Source organism: Argopecten irradians, chromosome 12 (assembly GCF_041381155.1).
Source record: "Argopecten irradians isolate NY chromosome 12, Ai_NY, whole genome shotgun sequence".
NCBI lineage: Eukaryota > Metazoa > Mollusca > Bivalvia > Pectinida > Pectinidae > Argopecten > Argopecten irradians.
This window is the reverse complement of record NC_091145.1, coordinates 22,269,092-22,279,746: the sequence shown is the minus strand read 5'-3', so window position 1 is coordinate 22,279,746 and position 10,655 is coordinate 22,269,092. Positions and strand designations below refer to the sequence as shown.

The window sequence follows — 10,655 nt, the reverse complement described above, 5'->3', positions numbered from 1 at the left end:
ATCTCTATGTATATATGCTTCTGATTGTGTAAGTGAAATCTATTTTATTGAATCTGAAACATTATTTAAACAATTAACGTTCAATATCAAAAGGCGTGGCTTTTTTCAGGATTGTTATACAAATTGGTGTCTTCGGTTTCATCTTCAATGTTTAGAAGATCATCTATAAATTGATAAATTCCTAATGTTTTCTAATTCCTTACTCCGGCCATCGCCACATTTGTACGTTCTTAAATGTTATGTTCACGTTGTTTGGGCGAGAATTCAAGAGAACATGTTCTCGCTCTACCCTCGGATTAAAAAAAAAGTTGTCGTCCAAAGACACCCCTGGAGTATCGATCCCTTGGCTAACTAAAATTATATTAGTTTAAACATGTTATTTTTGCATATTAAATGTAAAGTTTAAACATTAGATATGTATATCATGGCTTGATATGATATTTTTTTTCGAATAAGATGAAATATATTTGCAAACTGAAAATAAGCAATTTAAAGTATTTCACACACAAATCACGCATTAAAAAAAAAGGAAGTATATTTTTTTCTATGCATATATATCACTTTTTTTCTCCCCAAATGATACCCACACCATCCGAATATCACTGAACTTCTATAACATATCGAAGCTATGCTCTTGGATTTAACTAAGAAGAATATTAAAAAAAATATACTAATAATAAAATGATACGCACATACAGGGGTTGCCAAGCTATAAGATCTGGTCCAATTAACAAAATCCTTATCCGTTGTGTTTTCGGTTGACTGAGGCCGGTGTGGCATTTTCATTTGTGACCGTTTTCAAGAGTGAGCAGTCACAAATGAAAATGCCACACCGGTTATATTCATTCGAAATATGTTATAGTAGAGAGTATGTAAATTGTATAGTCTGATATAGTTTCTGATATTATGTAGGTACGCGAATTATTTATTTATAATTATTTTGCCTTTTTTGAACTTTTTGTTTTGATCTATTTTACAGTGTAGGCAATGCATGGAAAACATTAGCCTATAATCGCAATATTATCTAATATCGTAGAAAATAAATAACTTAATTGCTACAAATGTACATTACTGATAGCCATAAATATACTATATTACATCAAAGTAATAATGCCCATATTCATTTAGTTGAAGTTTAGACCTACGTCATATGAAAACTTTTTTTTTCATATAATATCAATATAGATATTTTAAATACGAAACTCCAAGTACTTGTGCCTAATGCAGGTGCTTGCACACCAAAAATATCAATTCAGGGGAGGTAATCAATAAAATATGTCGAGAGGTGGCGCTTTAACCGGAAGTGAATGCCACGTCCGTTTTAGTGACCGGTTTCGTGATGTGTTAGCTATTACGTTTATAAAGCATTGAATTAAAGTTATAAGTACACACCAACTATACAGCGGAGTACATATTCAAACATTTATCCACCATGGTAAGTACCGATATGATAGTTAGTCATGGTTGTATCTCCTATCGATACCCAGCATGCCAAACGAAGTTTACCGGTGTCGTTTTATCCAGATGGTTCAGACTCCTTGTTTCATTATCATTTTCATTGCTCGTCCAACATTATCTCAATAGTACCTTAAAATGCCGTTGGTGAGCGGGTTTTGAAGAATATAAGATATCGTTGTTATATCCCCAGGTTGTTTGTGAATCATAACTGTCTTTGTTCATTAAAATTAATAAAACAGCTAAAGAAGGAGAAATATGCAGCCACTGGGGATCAGTGACTTCACAAAAAATTAGATCACACGCTTAATGATAGGAGTTTGACTTTCTATTGATGATATATCATAAATATTACTGACAGATTGTCAAACTCCTACTGTACCAGACTACCAGCAGGTTGGGCACATGTAAATGTATTGCTATTATAACGATCTATAGCCATGATAGTTATTTATAGCTTTACAAAACTAGTGAAAAACAACATTTCAGGAGATAAGAATGCTTGCGCTCAAAAAACCGACTCCTGAAACTTGCAAGGAATCTGTATGGGGATTATTTGACCACTATGCAACCACTTTTCGTTCGAAACAATAGAGCAATAATTAACTTAATTAGCTTAATTATACCTCATAAAAACTGCTTTCAATATGTTTGAATGATCGTAATAAACAACCACTGCAAGTTTCAGGAGTTGGTTTTGAGTGGAAGCATTTTTATCTTTTGTTTAAATGTTGTTTAACGTCAGTTTTGTATAGCTATATATCGCTATAATAGCAATAAATTTACATGTGCCGAACCTGACCAGTTTAACATGATGATGCATAATATTTTATTGTCGGTTCTTAAAATACACAACAAACACTATTTTGATGACAGTTTAAATGTTGGTTGTTGTTGTTTTAAGTTAAGTATCAAACAGCTACATGTATGGGCAATTAAAGACATTTCAGTTTTAGGTGGTTGAGGAAAGCTGAAGTCCCTTGAAAAAAGGCCACTAGCCTATCTTCTGGTATTCACCCTCAACATTATCACTGTCGTTATACCCATCCATGGAATACTTATGTATATCATAATTAAACTGAAGGAAGTTAGGGAGAAAAAATGTGACCAATCAGCTCTGAGGATTATAGATAGTGATACCCACCTTCATAGTCATACTGTGATATAGTCAACCACAGTGTACTGTATGTTAATCGATTCTTCTGGTGTACATCAAAGGACCAAACCTATTTATAGTTTTGCTATGGTATTTCAGGGGTGAATATTACGACAGTGATAATAACCTCTAGATTGTCAAGGATGACCAATACCTTGCAACCACCAAAGTGTCTCAGTTGCAATTTGGTTTCTGAATTGTGACCTAACTTATAAAATATCTGACACCTTCACCACCAATCCATACAGTAGTACTGTAGCGGTAGAGGAGTAATTGTTTTGTGTTGAAGTACAATTCAAGAGAAAAATGTTCTTCATTGTTTATGATCATGGTAAACACAACTTGATAGTAATTACTGCAAAGACTAGTACTAAAGAGTATAATTATATTTTTTTCTTCCAGGTGTCTGTTATAAATTCAGTTGATACAGCTCATGAAGATATGATTGTAAGTACAAGATTCTTGAATGGAAAACACAACCATATGCATCTGACCTATAGTATATGAACTAAAAAACATATATTGTAGGTTGAGATGTGAGATTTGAGAGTTGATATAAAATGGTTTCAGTCGTACCTTATTTAATATGTAATCTAAATCAGTTGAAATGCTGAAGAACACTATACAAACATTCATTTTTAGTATTGAAACCATCCTGATTTTAATTTCTGTGAATTTTGGGTAGGATCTGCTTCTGAGTTTAATGAACATTTATCAGAATTCAGTGCATCAGTGTTGATACATATATACATTACATGATCTGCTTTATGTAATTCAATTGTATATTGTTAACCTCATTACTGGATTGAAACAGTTACTCACTGCCTCATTTCAGCTTACACTAACAGATATAGGGAAGGAGTACAATAGGGTTTTGGTTTCCAATCATGACATATCCTCATTTGATTTTGAAGGATATGCATACATTGTGAATGCTATATCTATTTTTCCCAATACAGCATGATGCCCAATTAGACTACTACGGAACAAAATTAGCCACCTGTTCATCAGACCGTACAATAAAAATATTTGATGTGAAGAGTGGACAACAGACTCTAGTATCAGAATTGAGAGGGTTAGTATCACACAAAACCTTGTTGGTGTCCAATTCCTGCTTGATCAGTTATTACTGATGGGTGGAGCAGTTATATCGAGTGTGCAAGCTAACAAGGGCATTGTCTCCCCTTTCTCAAATAAATAACCATGAATTTAAAAAAAAATTAAAAGACTTACTTCTATTAAAAGTATTCATTAAGAACTTAATTCACAAATAACAATATATGAATAAGATAAAAAAAATGCTCGTTGTTCCTGTTAAAGTTTATAAAATGAAAATTCTTACACTTTAATATAGACAAACATGTTATTTATTTCCAAAGAAAATCCCTAAAAATATGAAAGTTAAGTCTGATAATCATGATGCGTTGATTCTTATTTGATTGATTCAATTTTGTTTTCCAGTCATGATGGTCCAGTTTGGCAGCTGGCCTGGGCACACCCTATGTTTGGAAACCTGCTGGCTTCATGTGGTTATGACAAGAAAGTAATTATATGGAAAGAAAGCAATGGAACCTGGGGGAAACTCTACGAATACCCAAATCATGACTCATCAGGTATCATTATTAGTACTGTATATCAAATGGAGGAAATATCTTATTATAAGTGAATATTACTCTGGATCTCATTTGATTTTGAAATATTTTCTTAATTCCTTTAGGTTTTGTCATGTTTGTTAGCACCTGGTAACATAAAACTGTTTCTAATTCAGAACCTCATGACCCTGGCTGTTAGTAGGACGTTAATCAATCAAACAAACAAACATCATTGCTTTATAATTAGTACCTGGTCTAGTCCACCATTCATTATGTATAATCCAGAACTAAAATTTTGCCCGAGGACTAGAAGCCAAACAACTTTAAGATTCCAGCTTGTAATTTAGGGAGGACTATATGGTGTTTTTGTTTTTCAGTGAATTCAGTACAGTTTGCTCCTCATGAATTTGGACTCATTCTGGCATGTGGTAGCTCCGACGGATCTATCTCCATAATATCCAGTGCTGGTGAGTTAGTTGTTAGGGACTTCTCTTTGTCTTATGACTAATATGATCTTAAGTGTTCATAGTGTTTGAAATGAAGAAGCTTTTAAAAATACCACTGATCTGTACCATTCTAACTGTAGGAAGTACAGTATAACACAGAATATTACTGTTTTCTGTTTTCTCAATAACGGTACCTGATTGTCCTGTTAACTCTTTCCGTACCTTAATTCCAGACCGGAAGTCATTATTGGGTTCCTTCCCAGACATTTGAGCAATATAGCCACGTGTTTATTGCTTGTTCTGATGAGGTTGGAATTATGCCGAATTAGATAATGTAGAAAATCAAGAACCAATATTTGTGACATTCACAAATTTGTTTCATAACATAGATATCTTTATTTTACGGGGTTTGTATTTTACTGACAGTAGAATGATTGGGATCGTCGCCTTGTTGTTTACAGAGGTAATGACAATCGGAGCACATCACAGGAAATATTCAAGCAATCTGCATCACATGACAGAAAATGTGTACTTTTATCCTATCAAAATGTTTGTTATAAACCTAGTTTTTACGTAAAATTTACTTATGTAACTTATATTTTGTCTGCTGGACACAACTTAACATAGATCAGGTAACACCAAGTACCTTGTCGTCTGTATACAACAACGGGAATGAGACGTAATGTTTTTCTGTCATCTGAATATGACATGAGGGATGAGACGGCACATTTTTCTGTCTTCTATATATGACAACGTTACATAAAGAGTTGTAAATTTAAAATGTATATTTGTTCATCGATGAAGAGCCACGGTTGGTCTTATGACTAATATGATCTACAGTGTTTATGATTTTTGCTTGAAGAAGCATTTTGAAATAGCAAAATTAAGTTACGCTCTATAATCATTTAAATTCTTCATCCTGGAAGTACAAAATGAATTACCCATTTCTGTTTTTCATGAATGGTATCTGATTGTCATGTTAATGATCATTCATCTTAAATGGAATCCTATTCATAACTGTAAGATAATTATGAATGAATAACCAAGATTTGTATGCTGTTTCAGGTGATGGAGCCTGGGACGCCAAGAAAATAAACAATGCCCACTCTGTAAGTAAAGCTTTCCTGGAGGAGGTGTATGCTTGTATTACAGGCAAACCTCATTATTATATTAAACTTTTAAGTCAACACGAGTTTTCGGAGTATTCACATTATGTTTACTTAAATTTAAAATTAAAAGTTTAATTCAGACCAACATATTTGGAATCAAACAAGTTATTGAAGTTAATATATATAAGTTTGAATTAACGAGGTTCAAATGTGTATTTTACATTGTACATGGAAGATTTAATGTTTGGCAATGAAGTTTTTATTATGTGTTGATAATAGAATTAATATCAACATTATATTGTGTGTATAAGAATGATGTTACGATTCAATTGTATTGAGAATGAGATTCATCAACAACTGTCTATTAGCACTTCTAAAAATGCTCGGGGTTGAATGTAGAAACAGTATTTTCTGTTTGAGTATTATAACACAATTCTAAGCAATTTGAAAGCCTTTGGATTGATATCACAAGTTTGATTGGAGGATTACCATGGATACTATGTACCTGATCAGTATATGGTTTGTCACACAGATTGGTTGTAATGCTGTGAGTTGGGCACCCTCTATATCTCCTGGAGCACTACTGGACCAGTCTGTACGTCAGCAAGCCGTCAAACGTCTAGCATCTGGGGGATGTGACAACCTCGTCAAGATTTGGAGGTAACCTGTTTATTTCACTTCCCATAATAAAACAATAAAATTGAAATAGGCAAAAGATATAAGAGATTATCAAAGATTTAAAAATAAAAGTACATCCCATTCTGAAGGGCCCTAGTTGTGCATATTGCATTTTGGGACTGATCGGCCAACAAGATGGCTGTCAGACCGCCATCTTGTATTTTGAAAGTTAAAGTTTGTTACCGCTATTTCTCAGAAAGCACTGAAGGGATCGTTAAATATCATGTGTAGGTTGCCTTAGGTCCCTAGTTATGCATATTATATTTTGGGATCAATCGGTCCACAAAGTGGCCGAAAGGCCAGCATCTTGGATTTTGATAATTGAAGTTTGTTATCGCTATTGCTTAGAAAGTACTGAAGCGATCTGTTTCAAATTTTACATGTAGGTTCCCCTAGGACCTTTGTTGTGCATATTGCATTTTCAGATCGATCGGTCAACAAGATGGCTGACAGGCAGCCATCTTCAATTATAATAATTGAAGTTTGTTATATATCTCAGAAAGTAATGAAAAAATCTTTCTCAAATTTCATATGTAGTATTATGTAGTAAAAGTTTGAAAAGGAGAGAAAAGATCCCTCTTTCCATTGTCAGACGTAGATCATTCATTGGTGGGCGCCAAGATCCCTTTGGGATCTCTTGTTAAAATGAAAGGCAAATACAGTTGTTGCTCAGAAGAAATGCCCTTAGCCTGATAAATACAACAAACTTTAAAACTTTTGTGTTCCTCTTCATGCTTGAACATGTGAGAAATATATTGAAATATTGTGTAGGGAAGAGGATGGCCAATGGAAGGAGGATCAGAAGTTAGAGGGACACAGTGACTGGGTGAGGGACGTCGCCTGGGCACCTTCTATAGGTCTACCTAAAAGTATCCTGGCCAGTTGTTCTCAGGTGAGTAGCATGAATGCATATTACAGTGAATAGAATACTACTGTCACTTAGGCACCCATGGTGTAAATCTGTATTAATAGTTTTATATCTATAGTTATCATGGTGAAGACCTTTTGACCACAAAATGCTACTTAATACACATTTGATATTTGATAGTTTCTTGTACAGACATGATTTTTTTCACTTCATGTATTTAGCTGAAACTAGTTAAATCATTATGAAATAAACAAATATTTAGTCATGAATACCTGAAATAACTTAAAAATGTATTAATCTTAATTGGTTCATCCATTTTCCTAAAAAGACATCTACTTTTTCTTTGATACAAAATCATGTTTGATGCTAATTCACTTTTTTGCACTGACAGGATTTCCGTGTACTTATTTGGACTAACGACGGGACAAGTAATGATTGGACATCAAAAACACTAAATAAGTTCAACGATGTCGTGTGGCATCTGAGTTGGTCCATTACAGGGAACATTCTGGCGGTATCAGGGGGAGACAATAAGGTAGGTACACAACCCCAGAAACTTCATGATTGACTAGTCCTGCCTTTGAACTTGAATAATCCAAATGTTTCCACAGGGATGAATGAGTTCAGTTATACAATTTTGTTGACTTTGTATGTGATTGACAACAGGATTAATAACTCTAGAATTTGAAGCCATCAGCAAGGTTGATTATGTTTCATGGTTTGCTAAATCCTTTAATTAAGTTTACCTCTATCTGAAGTCGACACTTTGAAAAATACATTGCGATTATATAAACTATGCTTATGATATTTCTTACTGGCATTTTTAGTCACATTTAAGGTGGTATGATCTGAAGTTAAGATTTGAAAACTTTTATCACAAAAATGTGTACAGTGCTTCAGAATATATTAGACCACAGAACCTTTGGTTCATTTTCTTAATGATGTAATTAGAAAATCCTGCAAATTATATTTAAACGTAATACTATAATTTTAACATTGTATTGATTTCAGGTGAGCTTATGGAAAGAGACCCTAGAAGGACAGTGGGTGTGTATAAGTGATGTTACAAAAGGTCAAGGTCAAGTTGTGGACAGTCAGAAGGGATCCTCAAGTTGATAGTGTAACCATAGCAACTTAGTAATAACATCAGACAGGACTGTGTCAGGGGCTACATGTGGTGTGTCTGTTTAAAAACTTATCAACAGACTGGTACGAATGCCAAACAGACTGCTGTCTCCAAGCTTCACACTGATGAACTCAGAATAAACCTGTTGATTTTAAATTGGCAGGTTTGGTTAAATAAACTGAGTCTTACAGAGCAGTTGTGTGAATGTATGGAATCTATCAATCCTTGATGTATGCACAAACAGATGTAAAGGTGCCAAGGCAAATATTTATAGTGTTACACATTGCAAAGACTGCCCAATCTTTGCAGCATACCTGTGAGTGAAGGATATTTTCACATACCATTACTAGTCTGTTCTACATTTGCTTTAAGGGCTTGTGAAAGCAACCATTATTTCATTCTTGAAAAAAAATCAGTTCAGATACATGTATTTGATTTTAAAAAAAAGGAAATTTTTCATATTTTTTAAGGCTTAGAGTGCATTAGATTATACTGTCTCTATTTCACAGGATTTCTTCGCTGTTCTATTATTTGTGAAGTTGTGTTACTGAAGGAATTTATTACTCTACGGAATGTATTGTTTTAAGAGAATTTTTTATTAGTAAATTATTACTGATAACCCAAGCTGTAGCTCTGAATTATATGATAGAGTATGTACATGTTGTAACACTTAGGTTTCTATGGATTATACTTTCTAGATACAAGGATCTTGTTAATGTATCTTGGGTTACTTGATACATTGTACTGGTATATACAGTCAAACCTTTCTATAGCCAATTAAAGTGGTCTTTAACCACAGGGGATTTTGGAACCATGAGAAAGTGTTCTGAAGCAGTTGGTCTTTATACAGAGGTGGTTGCTAAGACAGGTTTGACTGTACCACCTTTACATGTATCATATAATTTTTGCAGAGTTTTTGTATCTAAAAAGTAAAGCAATAGGAAACAAAGTGCCATGATTGTAATGCATTATACTTATAATGTATAACATTTCATTTAAATGTGTAAGTGAATGGTTGTTTATGGAGTAAGGTGTTTAAATGTGAGTGTGGTGATATCTCAAGCAGTCCTGTTTTGAATTGACAGAGTTTACAATTTTCTGGATAAAAAACAAGGGCTGCTTCAAGTTCCTTTATGAAAAAATAACATTTAAAACATAAAATTGAAAGGGCATGTACCATCATATTATGATGTTGGATCATTACTATATAATTTGCAGGATCAGAGCAGTCTAAAATATATGTTGATTGAGTTTAATTAGTCTTTCTACTACCATGTCATTATGGGAGTCAAAAATTCAATCAAATTTAATTGACTTCCTGCCAAAATTTTCTGTTAAGTTTTAACAGTTAAGTTCTGTTCTGACTTTGAAAATTGTTGAGACGCTGTATGTTGTGAGTAAATTCACTATGGAAACTTTAAAGAAAGAGATTTACATGTAAAATTGTATGTCTTTGGTAATTGAACATCTCCACCTGTTTCGGCATAAATCTTCAGACAGTGGTTACAGTGTATGTTATACATTCTGAATGGATCTGAGTGTATTATGTGTGAATGAACAATGTTAAACGTGTCATATGGTATATCATGTGGAAATCTGTGTAAATATAATTTTTGAATGACCGATACATATTGTGTTTGTTTTTTAAACTGACTTGCTCTAAGGAAAACTAGACTTTGGTCATCATATGTCCATCTAACAGGTATTAACTTTCCATTTAAACAATTTAGTCTCAAGAATTATCATGGCCTAGTTGATATAGAACACTCTAAACGAAGTCGAGTTAAGATTAGGATGCGAGTCTTGATAATGCAGTAACCCTTTACACAACAATATATTTAATACACGAAAAATATCAAGATTGATCTAAAGTACGCTCCTATGCATACTAAAGAAAGTATTTTAAAGGCATACTGAAATATGAGCAAGAGTAAGCGTGGATTCATACACATAAGTAGGCTTATATCACGTAATGTCAGAGTAAACAATGAACAGACATATGACCAAATCCATTTCTACTCAAGATATTTACATCATTGTGAGTGTTAATTGTTATTTATATATTACAAGTTAACAAACGGTTTAAGTTATTCTAATAAATCGGTAATCATTACCAAGACTCAAGAGACCTGATGTTTCCAATGAAGCCAATCTAATTGAAATTAGACTTGTAATTCCGCTCCACTATGATGCTCTACGTTACGCTCCAATACAAGCTCTAACAA

At 33.5% G+C, this 10,655-nt stretch overlaps 1 protein-coding gene across 1 annotated transcript; it reads left to right on the top strand.

Annotated features, from left to right (window-relative positions):
* The first annotated feature begins 1,289 nt into the window (after positions 1 to 1,289).
* Positions 1,290 to 10,057, top strand: LOC138336228 (protein SEC13 homolog). Its single transcript, XM_069285624.1, has 10 exons — positions 1,290 to 1,435; positions 3,014 to 3,058; positions 3,571 to 3,686; positions 4,073 to 4,224; positions 4,581 to 4,670; positions 5,715 to 5,758; positions 6,291 to 6,418; positions 7,208 to 7,328; positions 7,696 to 7,839; positions 8,316 to 10,057. Exons 1-10 carry the CDS (start codon positions 1,433 to 1,435, stop codon positions 8,418 to 8,420), a joined length of 948 nt encoding a protein of 315 aa, XP_069141725.1. The 5' UTR covers positions 1,290 to 1,432; the 3' UTR covers positions 8,421 to 10,057.
* Positions 10,058 to 10,655: the final 598 nt, after the last annotated feature.